Below are 20,193 nucleotides of genomic sequence, written 5' to 3' on the forward strand. Positions count from 1 at the left end.
GCGGAGGGTTATATTAGTGTCTGTTACTAAAATATGTTCAACCTTTTGTAATTCTGAAAGCATTATCATTTTTTTAAATATACCCGTTAACATCTTAGAAAAAGGATTTGAGTCAAACTATACACAGATATTTACATTACGATTCATAACATTAGCAAAATTGCAGTGATGAAGTAGCAACGAAACTAATGTTATGGTTGGGGGTCACCACCACATGAGGAGCTGTATTAAAGGGTCACGGCATGAGAAAGGTTGTGAGCATGGCCAGTGAGCTTCAACTACCCTAAAACTTATTTCTGGTCTTGGAATGACCAAGCTCCTTTCAGCCTAAATAAAGGCGTTTGTGTTTGCTGTCCCTCTGTATGGAAAACGCCACCAAGTTAATAAATTATAATAATCTCACAACTATAATTAATAAATTCATTTTTGTTTCACTTGCCCCTTCTTTTCATGTTTCCACAAAGGCAACTAATAGTGTCTGGTGCAAGATAGGGCTTTATTAAACAGAAAAGTGAATAAATCCAATGAATATATTACTGCATATCTATTGTACTTAATTCTTCATAATGAGAGAGTCCATTAAATCCCGAGCCTCGGAGTGGAAGTCACAGTTCAGTTGCAAAGGACCAGTTACTTACGGAGTCCCACAGAATCGGGCTTGCCATTATCATTCTTACTTGGCTGCACAAGTGGAGCAAATGAAACAGCAAGAATATTTTTACTTTCCCAAGTATTTTGTCCAGTTCGCATAATTTGTGTTAACTATTAGAGGGGGGAAAAGAAATAGAATAGCTTAATTCTGGAAATGTGATTTCCTTACCGTCACCATTCTGTTTTAACAAAATAACTGCCAATCATGGCTATACAATTACCTATATATGAATGCAACAAATTACTTTTAAATATTTACTGTAAAAGGATAAAGAAGGAATCATAAATGCTGTCTGTTGAAGACAGGCATTTCAATGCAAATGGAATATCCCGATATGGCCAAAGTGTCACTGCATGTTACATCTGGGGTCTGATGGCTTCTAGTGGTATAATTCCAATCTGTACCTGCCACTGGTTCTCAAAATACGTCTCACACATGTTTAGCTAAATAAAAAATTATATTTTAAAAAACATGTTTTGAATACTATACCAATGAGTCAACTTCATGATCTTCCATAATGGTAATAAAATATATATCCTAATTCTAATCTCAATTTGATATTTCACTAATAAATGTAATTACTCATAAAGGGTTTAAAAGTTATACCTACTCAGTAAACACCCATCATCAGTCCTTGGGGAAAAAATGATTAGCCCAGGACATAGGTTGATCAAGCTAGTATCTTCAATTTATACGATAAAAATCATAATATGTTTTACATCAGTATAATAGTGTATAATAAATGTTTAACAAAACACCAATGGGAAGCCATATTTTAAATGTCCGAATTTGTAACTGTAAAGGAAAACAGAAAAAGATTGTTCATCTGGGGGTCTCAACTCTAGAAACATTCAAGTAACATTTTTCCAAAACATTTTTCAATGATTATTTTTGTACTCTGTCTTTTTAATAACCAACAAACAATGTGCACAGTGCATAATGACGGTGAACTTCACTGAGATGCAAATAACATGTTGTGATGAGAAGGGACTCCCACGTTATACAAACTCCAGAACATCACGCCAGGTCCCAGTCATCTCAGACCATCTATCGTCTCCCATACAAATCACACGGTGTATTAAACACCTCAGATTCTGGTTAATATGAATATTAAAGATAGTTTTTGAAATGCATTTTTATAAATTTTTAAAGTAACTTGCTTTTGAAAGATCCACACATTTCCTGAATAAATGAGTATTTCATACATTTGTTATACCTAAGAATTACAAACCACAGGCAGGCAAATAGCTGAAAAATATGTTCAAATGAGTCTATGAAGTACCAAATGAAGATTTAAAAATCTAGTTGTTTCTTTAGTGGAGTTAAGCAGTCCAAACAACCCCCAGATAGGATTTCTTTCTTTAGTTGTTAAAGGAATTTTAAAATGTTGAAAACGGAACAGCTGGTGGAGAGCATCACATTCCACGGAACACCTCTGGGTCAGGAAGATGGAGGAGGGAGCAGCTAGGGAGGTGCAGCAGCACCCACTTACCCACAGGGTATGTTTCAAGACTCCCAGTGGGCACTTGAAACCACGGGTAGTACTAAACCCTATGCAGACTATTTGTTTCTTTTATATATATATATATATATATATATATATACCTATGATAAATTTAATTTATAAATTAATCACAGTAACAGATTAAGAATAGCTAATAATAAATCAGAATCAGTTGGGCCGGTGTGGCACAATGGTTGAGCGCCAACCCATGAACCAGGAAGTCGCAGTTCCATTCCAGGTCTCCAGGTTGGGCAGGACACATGCCCAGGTTTTGGGCAAGATCCCTGGCAGGGGATGTGAAGGAGGCAGCCTATCAATGATTCTCATCATTGGTGTTTCTATTTCTCTCTCCCTCTCCCTTTCTCTCTCTGAAAGGAGATCAGTAAAATAAATAAACGCTCCAAAAACAAGAGAATTATAACAATACTAGAAGCCCGATGCACGAAACTTGTGCAAGGGGCTTGGCCCTCACAGCCCCAGCTTCATCCAGAAGGACGTCTGGAAGGTCACTCAGCTGACCGGTCTAATTAGCATATTATGCTTTTATTAGATACTATAATTCAAGTTACATAAATGTGGTCTTCCTTTCAAAATACCTGATGTTACTGTACTCACCATTCTTGTTGGGATAAGGTGAGCTAATACAATGCCTTATTAATAATAGTCAAGAGCCTTCACCTTTATCCTTAAAGGCTTCTCTTTGACATACACAAATTGACAGCATCTCTGCTCTTGCACTCTGGGGCCATTGTTAAGTAAAATAAGTGGAATACAGGTTCTGCATTACCTCCACAGTCGCTGTGATAACTGAGATGCTTCTAAGTGACTAAAGGGCAGGTGTGTACAGTGTAGATATGATAGACTAAGGATGAGTCACGTCCCCAGGCATGACAGAGTGAGAAGGCTCAAGATTTCATCATGCTTCTCAGAATGTGGCACACTTTGAAACTTAGGAATTATTTATTTCTGGAAACTTCCATTTAATATTTTTCAGACCATGACTGACCAAAGGTAACTGAGACGACAGACAGTGAAATCAAGGATAAGGGGGGATTATTGTAACATGAAGATCGTAGCTAAGCGTGGGTGAAAGACCAAGTCTCTTTTCTAATAGTGGTGGAGAGAGCTTGTCTATACCTCCTAATTAAGAGTCCATCTCAAATTTTTTAATATATATAGATCTATGAAGACTATTTCTTCTTTAAAAATTACACTGTACCTTTACTGGTGTTAGACACTTCCCATCCTAAACTAATGCATATGTTTTGTATGTCATTAAGCAAGAGGATGGTGAGGTTACCTGATCTTCTATAGGCATGACTAGGATGCCTCCAACTTTCAGTAATATTTTCATGTAGTTCTCATGGTCTTTCTGGACTCCAGCTCCACAATAAATCCGATCATACTGATGACTGTCAGATGCTATCTGGAGGCAATTGCCAACCACAAATGCAGGTTCACAGAACTCAAATCTGCACGGAAAAACAAATACATTTTAATTCATTTACACAAAATATTAGGTAAAAAATGTAACATAATCCAGTTCTTTGAAGTAGTGAAGTTGCCAAAATTAATTCAAAGGATAAAACATGAAATTTGATTTAAATATCATACTTATGAAGTTTAACACTGATTAAATGTTATTATCCATGTAATATAGATATTTTAAAAACATTAACCTAAACTTTTGCCACTGAAACCTCACTTAAGGCTTAAAAAAAAAATGGATATAATGAAAAGCCCATCACGACACCAATCCTGTGACACCACACACATGATAAAGAAAGAGAGAGGGGCAAAAAGGCTTCACTTTCCACTGCCCTTTAAAAACCACCTGAGGGGACACTGGGAATGGAAGGGCTGGTGCAGTGTGCGGTGTGAGTGAGTTTGTTACAATTAACAGCAAAGCTTTGTGAGGAAGACACCAGTGTGACCATGTAATGTTGCAACCACTAAGATCAGGGCGATTTTCCTAATACATTTTAGCAGAACTGTGTTAAAGGACTGGGACAGAGAGCAGAATGAACAGTGATGTTCCTTACTGCTGCTCTGGCCCCATGAGAAATGGTTTCAGAGCGAAGGCATTTTATCCTGACCACCTGCTCCTTGTTACAGTGTTGGTTCATGGCACAGAGCGTTGTGACTTTACAGACATTCCTATTTAGAATTCTACTTTATGCCTTAAGTTCTGACAATCCTGAAAATGATCTCTAACATAACAACATAATTACAACCTCAATGCACTAAAAACACGTCATCATTTTTAAGGTTAATTAATGAAATATCCTTTCACTCTTAAGTAAATTAAAGTTACTATGACCACACAGCAAAATCAGGCTATCGTTTAAGGAAGAGGTGATTTACATGAAAAGTTTCAGCATGCAGTGGAAAATGACACTGCTTGAATCACAATCATTTATACCCTGCAAGCGTATCCTACCCTTTGGTAATTAACGGACTTATTACACGGTAAGTTTTCATTAAAATACACACACATTAGGATCCCTGACAGTTAAAGAATTTGCCAGAATGACACCCGGTCATCTCGGTGGAGTAGGGTGGGAGTGGGGCAGGGAGGGTTGAGAGTTGGGAGGGGGATGAGTACACAGTGTGTACTCTATAATCTCCACATCCCACACTAAGGCAGTCTACGCCCCATTATTTCTTTTACTGTAACTGCCCCCTCACTGCTCACACTTTTAAGGTCCCTCTTCCACTGTTTGCTGCCTGCAGGACAGGCAGGAGAGGTTCAAGCTCCTCAGGATGCCATGTGGGTTCTGTGTGACGGTACTGGCAAGCTGTCCTTCAGAATCATTTCCGGGCTCTGCCCTACCCACACAGACTATGTTCAATTATTTGCTCCTAATTGCTTAGAGGAACTATTATAAAGTGTTTTTGAAACACTGTATCTGTGCTGTTCCTTTGATAAATGCCTACAATCCCTTCGAGATACAGTTCAAATATTAGCTTTGCAATGAAATCTTATCCAACTCTTTAAGAGTACCTCATTTTCCACTTGCATAGCACACACAACAGTGTAAATTTAGTTACAATAGGGACCATGTTTACTTTCTCTTTTATATTCAAGACTATATTACAATCTATGATTATCTAAAATATGGCCAAAATATAACTTGTATATTATTTGTTGGCTTTCAAGTAATTAAGTATTGTGGATCAGGTGGTTTAATTATTTTATCAGACTCATAGTAAGCATTCTTAAAAAGAAAAAGTTAGACTATTTTCAATGAAATTTATCTAAAATCTTCATTCATTTTAAATATTTACTTTTATAATAATTTAAGTCAGTCAATTTTCAACATGAATATGACCATAAGACTTAAATAAAAATTTGAGTCTTTTACCATTAAGTTTTACCATTAAGTCTGTTTTAAAAGCTTCCTACTATTTAAAAAATGTGAGCTATCATCTAGAAAAATATCCTTACACGTGAACAACTTATAATTAAAACTATTTCTCATATTAGTGATATTTTATACATTATCATCCCAGCAAAATTAATTAGCAAGATTTTAGTGCTTGGTCTAAAATTAAATTTGTGACTCTGGTCCAAGTTACCTTATAGTAATCAGCAAAATTCATTATGTCAAATTCTACTTATTGAGCTGTGTATAAAGACTGGAAATACAATGGAAACATCCATTCCTGTATTTGTGGAAGAGACAGGCATCAAACTGTCTGACTAGTTAAAGATTAATTTACAACGATGATAAGTGCTCTAAAAGGAAAGAAATATGGTTCTACAGGACTGAGGATGAGAGGAAACCAACAGGCCTGGGGAAGGACAGAAAGATTCCCTGTGAAATGAGAAGCCATGACGTTAAAAATGAGACAGGACAATCTAGACACAATACCCACAAGAGTAGCCACTAGCACGATGTGGATACTGAGCCCTTAGAGTGTGGCTAGTCCATACTGAGGTGCAAGAATAAAATTAACCTGGGATTTCAAAGATTCAGTACAGAAAAAGTAAAATATATCAATATATATCTTATATTCAGGTGTGTATTTATACGACAGATATATTTCAATAACCACATAAATTTCAGCAACTGTCCTTCTACTTATCACGTGCAAATAGAGAAGCATCAAAGACTTTCTCCTTAACACAATCATGCCTTTGAAATATTCTCCTGGTGTTTCTGCTGTCTTTGAATATTTCTTCTGAATTAATTGTATCTCATGACCTATTCCAGTACTTAAAACATTTACTAAGCGAACCATATAAAAAACATAAATATTTTGTCAATTTTCTACCTACCAACTTTGAATATGAACCCCAAGTTGACAAATTAAATGTACTAATCACAAAAAATTCAGGACTAGAAGAGAAACTTGCCCAGATTTAAAAAAAAAAAAAAAAGGTAAAAACATAAGTGCCTATGGCACTCCCTCTGTCAATATGATAGTTCTTCTTTTACTAAATTTGTTACTATAAATAACTGTAGCTTAAATGCTTCAGAATGCATGTGTGTGCTTTTTCCAAAAATGCCAAAAAAATTTAAAAAGCAAAACTCAAATAATAAAATAAACTCTTTCCTTTTATGAATAAGTCAGCTGTTCTATATAACTGAAAAGCATTTTTTGGAGCCTTTCTTAAGATCTTAAATAAGCCACCCTTATCCTAGGAGACAATTTGATGCTTTCCCCTTGTAATCAGATGAGAACAAGTATATTTGCTTCAATGTAGAAAGTATTACAAAGGATCATTAGAGAAAAAACAGATCCCTAAATTTATAAATAATTTCCTTTAGTGCAAATGGAACATATACTTCTAACATGCATATGGGGTCTTTACACTTTTATGTGACATATTTATATTAATTTCCTTTACGAGAATACTTAAATTTGAAAATTTAGTTGAACTTGAGCCAATATTTCAAAAGGATTGAACTATTTCTAGATATAAAATATTAAAACTTGAAGGATAAAGTAAAATTGGGGAGAAAAGCATAATATTTTTATTATATTAAAAAATCTAGAACATAATAGTGAATTCATATAACAAACACATTACAAAAAGGTTATAACTACCAATTTAATAATTATAAAGAAAATGTCTGCCAGAGTATCCTATTTGGGGATTATTTATTATACTTACAACTATGACCTTTTCCACTAAATACCAGAATCCTTCATATTAATAAAGAAAACAACTCTCAAATTGCCTATATTTACATATTTTTTCATATATTAATAAACTATTGATCTTTCCTAATAAAAAAAACTTATAGATGAGTTGTATATTTCTGATTAGGTATAAACTTGAGGCTAATACTTAAGACATTTTGTATTCTGATACTAAAATTATGACTTTGATAATAGCATTTCATGTAAATGAAGTCACACCAATTGAGCTAATAATATTTTTTCCAAAGTCTATGATGAAAAATTTTCAGGCAAAGGTTTATAGATATGCTCATATCCATAGCACATATTCGTATCATATATGTAAAGAATAAATTATTACTTTCAGACGTAGATGATGGCATGTTATCAGAGTAAATTGCAAATCCTATTAATTCTTCCAATGTAGAGAAGAAAAATAAAGAAAACATTTTCTTCCTTAGGCTCTTACTATCTTCTGAAAGCTACATCTTACCTTAAGTTTCCATTGGCCTCTACAGGCAAAGGACATTTAAATCACAAATACATTTTCCATATAATCTGGAAGACTATAGCAATAAACTAACTAGAAGTTTTCAGTTCATTAGAAAAGAGTACTATACTATTTATAGATTTACATATAAAAGCTAAGCTAAAAAAAAGAGAGAAAATTCAAATTCAATCTTTTCACAGTAATTACACACTAAATGAAACCTTAAAAAGAAAAAAAAGAAAAAAAATGGCAAGAGGTCTATCAAAATATTTCTATTTGGTTATAATTTTACTCATAAAAGTATGGTTCATGCATTCTTTCCCTAGTTTTTATGTTTGATTTAGGAAACTTCATTAAAATTTTATGTTATTCAAATGAAAAGCAGCAATCATTTTTATTCTTCGAAGAACATTTCCAAAACAATTCCCCAGATAAAAATGACTTACACTCCTAAATTACACTAAATTATATCTCCAACAATGTTATCTGTATAAAAAATAATTCTGAAATGTATGTTAACAACTACAAATTCACTTACTTTAGACTTATTTATTGACTTAAATATTAATTACTGCTTTTTACTCTCTTATGCAGAGAGGAAAACATATCTGACATACTCTTACTAATTTGTACAATAAAAATCATTTGTAAGAAAACAGATAACACATATATGTTGGTTTACAACATGAACAATTGCTCAAAATAACACCAGGATGCTAATCACTTACCTTGGCAGTGGTTTTCTTTACAGGTGCATGTTGGAATATCTTCCTCTTGAGATGACAGATGATTCCGTTCACAGCAGGGACCTTGCCAACTTGCCCATATAATTCTTTTGATAAGCTGCTGGGAGATCAGGGTGACCTAGCCTTGCCCTGCAGCTTCCCTCTTAGACGGATAGTCTAGGTCTAGGAGCTGACTGAGAGTAGAAAAAACAACATTCCCCTTCAATACACTGTTGAGTGGGGCTGACAATTTGCACACCTAGTTTAAATGTGCCACAGGATGCTGTCATTGAAATTTCAGACTCTTTTTCAATGGAATCAAGGATTTCAAGGACACGGGGGGAAAATCCTACCTTGTTCTCAGACCTCATCCAAAACAAGCTGCCAAATAAATCCCAGAGACTTCTCTTTTGTAAAACACTTTGCCCAAGTATACATTTTGCGTTGTAAGGGCTATAACCATTTCATTACAGTAAGATGAAACAGCAGAGCTTTCCATTGTGAAGGAAACTCGGGGATATGTTAATCTTTTGATCTCCACATGCTGTTAAACCATTTGAAACCTCTTACAATAAAAAATGAAGCCACTGAATTAAAAAAAAAATTTAGACTAATGATTTTAGCTTTTCAATGTTTCCCTTCCAAATGCATCAAAATCACCTCAGAATAATTCAAGCATTATGTAAAGTAAAGTGTTAAAGGTAAATACAATCATTTTTCATCGCCTGAAGGCTTAGGAAAAAAATAAAAATATCTGAAGATTTTATAGGAAATATGACAAGTACCTCATACAAAAGTGAATCTTCATGTATTTCAACAATAATATTTTTCTCCTAATAATGTATTTGAAGCCATTAAATTTTTCCCCATGCCATTTAACTTCTGTTAAAATATATCACTAACAGCCATAAGGACTATTTTTAAGAATATCTGTCTCACCATATGAATGCTTGTCATGATTAAAATTTTTGTTTACAACCTGTAATAATTATGAAACTATTATCTGGACATTGGCACATAAAAATCTTCAAATATCTGAGAAATATTTTGAAATACTATTAATATGTATTTCTAGATAGTGAAACCACTTCAAGTATATTATAATTCTCTTCAAGACTAATCAGGACTACTCTAGTGATAAAGTTGGCAAAATATTGAAGTCTTAATTTTCCAAAGCAAATCGGAGCACAGGGAAAATAAATCCCTATCACTGAAAATTATGACACACACTGCCATATATCAATTACATTTCCCATAATAAAATACTATACTTGCTCTGACATTAATTTAAAACTTACGCCTCAACCAAATTTGAGGCACACATTCTCTCTTCCGCTCATCTCTGCCCCCAATAGTAATTCACAACATAGGAACTACTGTCTTATAGGGAAATGGCACATCCCAAAGCATGCACACTTGGAAGCCAGTGAACTACATATACATGTTTACATATTATATGAATATATAAGTGAGGCTATAAATAAATGCTATACTAATTCCTAACTCACTTGCCAAGTATTTCTAGGGTAAAGGTTTACTGCTCAGGCTCCTTTAATTGACTTACTCTTCCAATTAACCACACTTGGAGAGATGATTTTGCTTACTGCGCATGCACAAAACTGATTCATATCATCGGACCTTTCCCAACCTTCTCCTTCTCTCATGAAAGCCAGACAACTAAGGGCTAGACCCAAAGACTTGTCTAGATCATAGAGGGCTAAATAAAATGTTCTAGAAAGTTTGTGTGAAGAGTAGAATGGGGATCACAAACTATGGGTAGCAGTCCAAATCCTGCCGGCTGCTTGTTTTTATACAGAAAGTCTGTACGAGATACCCTGGACCACCCCAAAGATGAACAGGAAGGTCTCAGAGCAAATCAAGCCTGAAACATGGATGGAGGCAAAAATGACAAGCTGTCCTACTGCATGCACGTCACGAGAAGGCAGGTGCTTTGGGAAAGACAATAATCTGAGAAAATAACAGGCAGCAAGAAAAGGGCGAGACTGAATCTGAGATGGACTGACTGTACCATAAGCCACAGGAGGGAGTCTGCAGGAACGGTGTGCCACAGGGCATTGTGGCCATCACTCATTCAGAAGGTCACCGGGGGCTGGAGCCAACTCAAGGGTACACGGCACACAGCACACAGAGAACGCCTTGTGCCCATTTGTTCACAAAGTGTCTCTGGCTGCTTTTGCTCCATGATAGCAGCGTTGATCAGTTGCAACAGAGACCATTTAACCCAGGAAAACCCAAAATATTTACATTTACCTGGTCCTTTACTGAAAAATTCTGCCAATGTTTTAGAGGATCCTTGAAATCAAATGTCACTTTTAGAACAGTATTACAAAGGAATACTGTTAGGTAGAGCAAAGGAATAAACCATACAAGAACGCACCCCCATTTCTCCCATCTCCAAGTACAGTAAATTCAGAGTAGTTTCTCCAAGTTATTTCATCTGCTGCTACAGGTCTAGAGCATAGGAAACAAGTTTGACAGTACATGCATTATAATGTTAAAGTTTTTAAAAGAAGGAATACTACTGTGAAGACTCAGGAACCAAGCTTGTTTTATAAAATAGCACACACAAAAACACACATTTGTATCTTTCAGAAGGTCATCTGACATCATATACTGTAATGTTGAGCAGCTCATCAATTTCCCCCCCTCACCTACTATATTTGGAAGTTCACTATGGATTCCAAACGACATATGTAAGAAAACTTTAAATAGTTGGTTTAAATCATGACATGACAATACTTTCAAAAAAGGAACTGATCCAAACCAGGGTAAACAAGATTGGAAGACTATTATGTTTGAGATAGCTATTCTCCATGTTACATATAATTGAATAATGTGCACTAAGGAATGCATAAATAGCAATCAATTTCTCGAGTTACTTTATATTATTTAAATTAAAATATGTATTTTGATGACACAAATAAATATAATGAAACTGCTTAGAAATCAGATTTTCAAAAGCACTTTGTATAACAACTTTTTTAAAATTTAAAATAAGAATTATTATCCATAAACATCAAGAAAAATTAGAAGGAAATCATCAAACACTAAAAGAAAACTACTTTATAATTTCTGTCCCTAAAATCAAGTGATATAAAAAGAAAAGCCAATGAATGACTCAGCAACTCTTGATTATTTAATTTCCAACCACTTACTGTCTTATGCAAAGTGAAATATTTTCCCAGTACCTATTGCTCTTTTTGCTTTAAAAATTTATATATATATATTATTGATTTTTTTTTTTACAGAGCGGAAGGGGAAAGGATAGAGAGCTACAAACATCGATGAGAGAGAAACATCAATGAGCTGCCTCCTGCACACCCCCCACTGGGGATGTGCCCGCAACCAAAGTACATGCCCTTGAACAGAATCAAACCTGGGACCCTTCATTCTACAGGTTGACGCTCTATCCCCTGAGTCAAACTGGTTAGGGTCCTACTGCTCTTTATAGGCAAGATAATTTTATAATCTAAAATGCTTAACTAATATTTCAGAATGCTCTCTGAAAACCAGTTCTAGAATAGATATTTCTAGAACTAATTTTTTCAGTCCAGTTAATTAATATAAGAATCGGTTTTAAATATTAGTTGTAACACTTCAGTAACAAATATAAAATCTTACTGGTTGTTTCAATTAAAAGAACTAGACATTTAGAAATTAAAAAGAGACATTTAGATCAGTCACTTCACATTTTATGATTCATCATTTTATATATAACAAATTTACATACTGCAATAATATGAAATACAGCCAAGGAAATTTGATCATTTTATAATTACACTGGAGGCCCTGTGCACGAAATTTGTGCACAGACAGGATCCCTAGGCCTGGCCGGGGATCAGGGCCTATCGGGGCCTTCCAGCTGCCAGCCAGGGCCTCCCTTCCCCAGCTGCTGGATGCCAGCCAGGAACTTCCTTCATTTCGTACCAACCCTGGTGGTCAGTGCATGTCATAGCGAGAAATCGAACTCCCGGTGTGTCGGGCAAACTCCCCAGGGGGCACTTTGCATATTAGCCAAATATAATACACACACACACACACACACAGACACACACACAAATGAATAGTTTTAGAAAAATTTTAAAAGTTGAGACCCCTCAATATATATAATCATCAAACTTATCTGTGTTACAGATTATTTGCTATTTAAATTACATCAACACAAAAATGCTTTAAATAATGACATTTTACTGTTTCCTAGAAGCACACCCACTTGACAGCTGAGCTCCAAAAATACTTGTACAGAGATGCTTCAGTGATTCAAGATACTTCCTGAAGTTTGTTCCTCTTGTTTAATAATTGCATTATCTGTGTCATTATATATTGATACATAAAATAAATGTACTACTATCACACATATATAACGACCTTATAATAGACCTTAAACATTTACTTTTACTAACATTACTTTTATGTATATACAGTTTCAGCATCAAAACAAAAAAAAATCATACATCAATAAAAGTTCAGTAAGTTTAAAATAAGTTCCAATAAATTATATGTTTCAATAAATGATATAAATTTTAATAGGAACTACTTAAAATATCCACATTTTAAGCACTTAACATGCTACTAATCTATTCATAAGACAGAATTACAACAGGATGCTAAAATTGAACACCAATTTCTTATAAAATTACTTGGGCTAAAAAAAAAAACAAAACCTATTTTGTTGCTAACAATATGTTATTCTCGGAAACAGAATATGAACCAACACGGTAAGCACTTGAAAAATAATTCAAAATATGAATTAAATGTTCATTTATAAAGGCGAGTATAAATAATTTAAAGGATGGCATTCGGCAAATTGATGCAGAGAATTCAAGTGGCTTGCTTAAAGCCACTGAATGAATTATAGAACAAGATAAACTCTGAGCACTTTCAAATTCTCCCAAGCTTGCCTGACTGTGGTCTTGGGTAACAGTTACCACCACATCTAAGTAGACACAAACCCTCCCCTTCCCTCGACCACACTGAGGATTTTACTGAAGAATATCAGTTTTCCATTCTTCAACCAATCAGTGCCTCTTCAAAAGTGGCAATGGCAAAGGGGAATGAAAGACAAGGGCCAGGGTAAGCAAGAAGAGGGGCAGAGAAAGGGACAAGGAAGAAAAATACACTCCGGCAGACATGCACAGGGCCTCCTTGGCTTCCTTTTTGGCACTGTTCCCAAGCCTGCACGCTAGGAAAGAGCTCTCAGCTCTGATTCAGACTTCTCCAAGTTTCTCACCTCCAGGGTCATGGTCAGGACTACTCCCAACAAGGCGAGTTGGAACTCTGAATGGTTTTGCATTAAAACTTGGTTGTATAAAAGGACTAAGTTGCAAGTTTGTGATTTCTATCCTTTTAAATGTTCTCTGAAAATATGACTGGTTGGGAAAAATAAATGCCCTCCAAATTTTACTTGATTTCAGAGTTCGTACTTTAGCATAAGAAGCCCTAGGTCTGGAATTATCATTACTGAATGTTAGAAATATTACGCAACCAACAGACTTCCCTGTTGGCAGAAGAAGGAAAGACCAGTGTTTCTTCAAAGGGAAAGTATGAGCTCCAAATGATGGTTTTATAAACAAATCTCTCAAACACTACCCTATCACAAGATAGATCAATGTGTTTTTATCATAATTCCCTCTAGATATATTACCAAGTAATGGAATAGTTTTAAGTCCCTTGTATGCTAACAGGTGTCATCCTTGTGTAACAATGAAAGAGGGCAGAACTACTAAATTACTATCCCAAAAGTATAAAACTAGTTCCATAGAAGTATTCTAATCCAAGCATCTCTGTATCTTTAGAAATGGGGCTTGCATTATGTTTAATGAATGATAGTTAGCTTATTAATAAGTGACAGATGCATAATATTAAAAAAAGTTATTTATTTATAACTTACTATAGATTTACAAAAAATGAAAGTTATACCACAGAATAATTTTTATGTTAATTTTTTTTTCTCATTTTATACCACATTGACGTTTGCTGCCTTCAATGGGAACAATTTAGGGTCAATAAATACTATTGAGGAACAGACATGTCACATATCTATTTATAAGTGCTTTAAAACCAAAACTACAGATGTAAATACTTACTTATCAAAGCTATCACTATTTTTGATGAAGCTCTCCAGTTTTTCCTTGGCATATTCCACCACATCTGAATGAAGCTCAATCCCATGATTTATTCCAAAAGGACCTGCAATCGTAGCAGCATTTTTACTTAAAAAATAAATGATAAGTCATTACAGAGCTTAATTTCTGCTCATTTGTCACAGGAACACTTAAAGCGGGCTTGAAATATGTGAATATCTGCTAGCCACAGATTTAAAAAGCTAGATGGAAATCTCCGAATTTATACTGTCTTAATTAAAAAAACAACAACAAAATAATGCTTATCTGTCAAGATAATACTGACAAAGTCAGATACTATATGAAGTTTAAAGTTCATCAATGGTTAAAAATGTAGTAATTCTAAAATCTCAAAACCACGGGCTATTAGATACTATAAACATATCTCCCAGGATCCAACCACTACCCAGTGACCGCTAACTTCAAGGGCCAAGACCACATTCTGTCTTCTGGAGCTCTCATTGTCTAGTACAGCGGTCGGCAAACCGTGGCTCGTGAGCCACATGCGGCTCTTTGGCCCCTTGAGTGTGGCTCTTCCACAAAATACCACGGCCTGGGCCAGTCTATTTTGAAGAAGTGGCGTTAGGAGAAGTTTAAGTTTAAAAAATGTGGCTCTCCAAAGAAATTTCAATCGTTGTCCTGTTGATATCTGGCTCTGTGACTAATGAGTTTGCCGACCACTGGGCTAGCAGAATGTAGCCATCAAAGTCAACTCTTTACAGAGCAGATTTTCTTCTCCTGTCCCCCACTTCCCACTTCTGACTTGGTACATCTTTTTAAGGAAAGCCAAGGATGAGTAACATCCCAGGCATTAGGAAAGTGGGAGGGCTTTCTCAGCCGCTGAAGATTTGGGGATGGCTCCCTTCCCGCCCCTGGTTACCAGCTTACTGACAACATGGCCTAACTGGATTCACATCTCACAGGCTACTGTTACTGCGCATGCTGTCTGCTCCACAGTCCACAAATCCATCTGGTTACACCAGCTATTTTCAAATTTCTGAAATTGAGCCAATCAGGTTTTCTACTCTACATTCATTATATTAGTTTAGAGATTGGTCTCCCAGGAGAAAGTGTATAGCTTGTATTTGTGTATGTGCTATTTATTTTTTCTATCTTATATAGATGTGTGTACTGTACCTTAAATCTATCATAGGAACTACTTAACTCGATGTGCACCCTACTGACTGTCATTAAAAATACAACATATACTAAAATGTTAAAATAACAATAAAAAATCAGTCACCAATTATCATGCTTGAATGTTTAGAAGGCACTTAAAAATGGTTTGTGATCTAGAAACTACCTAAACTATAAAAATTAAACCAAAATGTTCCTAAGCTATCTTAGAACCCAAATGAGATCAAGATAATGCTTTAACCTACTATATATATGTTTTTTATTTAAATATATTTTATTGATTTTTTACAGAGAGGAAGAGAGAGATATAGAGAGCTAGAAACGTCAATGAGAGAGAAACATCGACCAGCTGCCTCTTGCACACCCCCTACCGGGGATGTGCCCACAACCAATGTACATGCCCCTGACCGGAATCGAACCTGGGACCTTTCAGTCCGCAGAACGATGCTCTACCACTGAGCCAAACCGGTTTCGGCTAACCTACTATATTTTTATCATAGTGCATTTGATTATTTAAAAAAACAAAACTGATTCTGCCAGGCCAGTATGGCTCACTGGTTGAGCATCAACCCATGAACTTGGTCAGGGTTCGAGTCCTGGTCAGGATGCATAGCTGGGTTTCAGGCTCCATCCACAGTAGGGGGTGTGCAGGAGGCAGCCAATCAATGATTCTCTCTCACTATTGATATTTCTATTTCTCTCTCCCTCTCCCTTCCTCTCTGAAATCAATTAAAAAATATTTTTTAAAAAGCACGAGTCAAAGAGAAAAAAGGTAAAAGATTTTAAAAATAAACATAAAATAATTCTAATAGAAAGCTTCAAGCTGTCAATAGAAAACAATGAAGCAGTATCCAAAAGAAGTGTTAACACTTTCTAACATTAACAGATGAAGCATAAACTTGACTTTGTATTCAATAAATTCCAGTGTTATTCTGTATTTGTCAATGTGAGATATTTTCCTATGAAATAATAAATGCTTAATTTTTTGTAAGACATATTTTTAAAAATAAGACTTGTAACAGGTGACCACTATATCTTTAATGGCTAAATATTAAAGAGAAAATAGAAACATTACAGAAGTCAAAGTTTATTATGACAAATATACTTATTAGAAAAATCTAGGTATCTTATATGTTAGAAATGATTTTTAAGGCTGGAAATAGCCTGTTTATTAAAAGCAATAACCAATATAATAAAATACCAATATAATAAAATCTAGTGACTGTTTTTCTTTTATAGTGGTTGGATCTAATCTAACTCATTTATCACCTTCCAGTTAGTCAATAATCAAGGCTTATTATACATGAAGGTCAATAATTATTAGGTATAGGTATGAAGTGTCCATCAACATTCCTTGTTTACATCTATGCTGGCCCCACACCACACACAATGCCCTGGTTTCCCCTACTCTAAGTACCTCGAAAGACTGTGTGAGTGTGATGTGCATGCCAGATGTCTTCACTGGGAAGACGTCTATATAAGAAGAAATCTGAGAGCTGTGTTCGACACTGGGATGCAGTCCTCAGTACCTTTAGAATTGTCAAGCTAATTTACAGAACGAACGCGGCTACAAGCAAAAAGTACTTTCTAACATGAAACTAGCAGAGCTCTACAGATGAACTATAATAATTCAAGATCCACCATTGCCACGGAGGACGCAAATCTGAACACCGTGGGTGGTGAGAAAGTGAATTTAAGGGCAGATGTCTAGTGTCCAACCTTGGTTCCGCCTCTTAACAGTTGCATAATCTGAGATCAGTCACTTGGCATTTGAAGTCTTTCCCACAGTATAAAATGGGCCCTGAGGAAAGCATGTAAATTATGTAAAAGTGCTTCATATACTATACAGTACAAGATGGGTACACATCGTTAAGACTTAACATGTGTGCCCTTCTCCTTGTACTATACTGAACTTGTTAGTTGTGGAAGTCAAACCATAACCTACATGTGGTTCTCAACGCTGATTTCATATTAGAGCTAGAGGCCGATGCATAAATTCATGCACAGGTGCAGTGCCTCGGCCTGGCCAGCGATCAGGGCCCATCTGGGCCTGTCTCACCCAGTCCTGATTGGGCCAATCGGGCTGGGGATTGGGGCCCGATTGGGGCTGGCCAGCCAGGGGGAAGGGACCACAGAAGGTTGACTGTGAGAACACACTGACCACCAGGGGGCAGCTCCTATGTTGAGCATCTGCACCCTGGTGGTCAGTGCACATCATAGTAACCAGTCAACCGGTCATTTGGTCATAACGGTCGCTTAGGCTTTTATATTAGTATATAGTATAAAGCGCTATTTTTATTACACTTGAATCTTAGAAATTATTACACAAAATCTGGAAGTCCAGAGATGGACTCAAACCCCTATGTAAACTAAATGTCTAAAACGTTGAAATACTGTCCTAGCCAGTTTGGCTCAGTAGACAGACGTTGGCCTGTGGACCAAAGGGTCCTGGGTTCGATTCTGGTCAAGGGCACGTACCTTCGCTGCAAGCTCCTTCCCACCCAGAGCCCTGGTCAGGGCTCGTGCAGGAGGCAACCAATCGATGTGTTTCTCTCACATTGATGTTTCTCTCTCGTCTTTCCCTTACTCTTCCACTCTCCCTAAAAATCAATGAAAAAAATATCCTCAGGTGAGGATTAACAAAAAAAAAAAAATGTTGAAATATCAATCAAACTGGATTACAGTAATGCTTGCACAATTCTGCAAATTTTACTAAAGCTCACTGAATTGAGTGGGGCTAAAGTGAAAGCAAAAACACGAGTATTTGAGAACTCTGCCCTGATATAAAGAGATAAAGTAGAAAGATCAAACATGATGGCAACATATAGCTTAACTAACTAGCTCTTTTGGACAATACAGCAGTTGTTGGGATTTACATATGTTGGCAATAAGTTTCCTGTTAAGCACAAAGCTTATTAAGTGTTTCACCTTTAGGACTAGTATGATAGTGCTGAGGCAGTGAAATATTCAGTGTTGGAAAGATTCAGGCAGTCTCTCCACACTCATTCCTATTACTAACTCGGCAACTAGGGAAAGAGATTAAGAAAGTCATTAAGCTGGATGAACCTTGATATTTTAGGGAATCCCTAGGCAAAAAAGATCGGAATAGAGAAGAAGCATACCTACCCGAATCAGAAAGATTATCAGAATAATTTGCCATCACAGTTCTGATATTTAACTCAACTCTGGGAAAGCAGAGGACTTGGCAAGGTTCTTTTCTTGTACCCTATTTTTCAAGGGGGTTCCCTAGGTATGATAAGATAGTACTGAGAGAATCAATGAAAAACAAGAATCTTTGTGAAATTCCTAGTTCTATATATATGTATTTTATTAATTTTTTTTTTTTTTTTTACAGAGAGGAAAGGAGAGGGATAGTCATAGAAACATCGATGAGAGAGAAACATCAATCAGCTGCCTCCTGCACACTTCCCACTGGGTATATGCCCACAACCAAGGTATATGCCCTTGACCGGAATCGAACCTGGGACCCTTGAGTCCGATGGACCCCAGCACTCCATCAACTGAGCCAAACCGGTTAGGGCTAGGCAGACTCTTAATGAGAAGAGAGTGGAAACAAGAAGAATTTATCTTCGATTTGAAACTCAACAAGCTGTCAAAATGAGATGATCCATTCTCTAGGACTGGGGCAAATATGAATTTATGAATAACTGCTTTAAACGAACTCCAATCACAAGAAATTTCCTTAAGATAAACCTTCCTTTCCCACACTGAATAACAAAAGCTCTCTGAAGATGATAGCCCGTCCTTTACAGGTGTGCTTCTGGATGCTCATGGAAACTCCTCAGGAGTATCTTTCCCATCTGCATCATCACAGCACGGACGCCCTGCTCTCCCTCCGCAGCGCACCTGTCATCGCGTCTTGTGACTGGGAGAGAAGCGTGGCTGAGAGCCAGGGTGTTACAGTTACTTAATAAGGAGAGGACTCTGCTAACAAGGTCACTGTGAAGCAACACAGCCACCTCCGATTCACCGCACTCACACAATTACGGGAGCACACAGCACCCTTTTGTGGGTTTAGTTCTGAGTGACTTTGAGGGATGAGTCCTCCCTTCCTTGACTCAAATGCTCTCAAAGTACAAACCAAAAAAGGGAGACGGTTTAAAAAAAAATAAAACTTCCTCAGAAGTTGGACAGATCTAATATTTATTAGCTGGAATCATAGTTTTACAGACTCTATTCTTTCTCCCTTGCCTTCTTTAAGATGTTTTTATTTTATCTTTCTTGCAAAATAAACTATTTCCCGCCGAGACCGGTTTGGCTCAATGGATAGAGCGTCGGCTTGGGGACTGAAGGGTCCCAGGTTCGATTCCGGTCAAGGGCATGTACCTTGGCTGCGGGCATATCCCCGGTGGGGGGTGTGCAGGAGGCAGCTGATTGATGACTCTCTCTCA

At 36.3% G+C, this 20,193-nt stretch overlaps 1 protein-coding gene across 2 annotated transcripts in view; it reads right to left on the reverse strand.

Moving 5' to 3' along the window:
* Positions 1 to 20,193, reverse strand: part of PCMTD1 (protein-L-isoaspartate (D-aspartate) O-methyltransferase domain containing 1) — a 42,536-nt gene that overhangs the window by 3,610 nt on the left and 18,733 nt on the right. Inside the window, exons 1-4 of one of the 2 annotated variants that reach the window (XM_084864740.1) lie at positions 14,609 to 14,696; positions 8,505 to 8,695; positions 3,457 to 3,628; positions 639 to 762 (exon numbers count right to left, since the gene is read on the reverse strand). In XM_084864740.1, the coding sequence (XP_084720866.1) occupies positions 639 to 762; positions 3,457 to 3,510 (178 nt within the window). In that variant the 5' untranslated portion in view covers positions 3,511 to 3,628; positions 8,505 to 8,695; positions 14,609 to 14,696. Of the gene's footprint in view, positions 1 to 638; positions 763 to 3,456; positions 3,629 to 8,504; positions 8,696 to 14,608; positions 14,712 to 20,193 lie in introns of those variants that run through there. The other variant, XM_084864739.1, reaches the window with a different exon arrangement.

Source organism: Pipistrellus hanaki (assembly GCF_964339955.1).
Source record: "Pipistrellus hanaki genome assembly, chromosome: 17".
NCBI classification, from domain to species: Eukaryota; Metazoa; Chordata; class Mammalia; order Chiroptera; family Vespertilionidae; genus Pipistrellus; species Pipistrellus hanaki.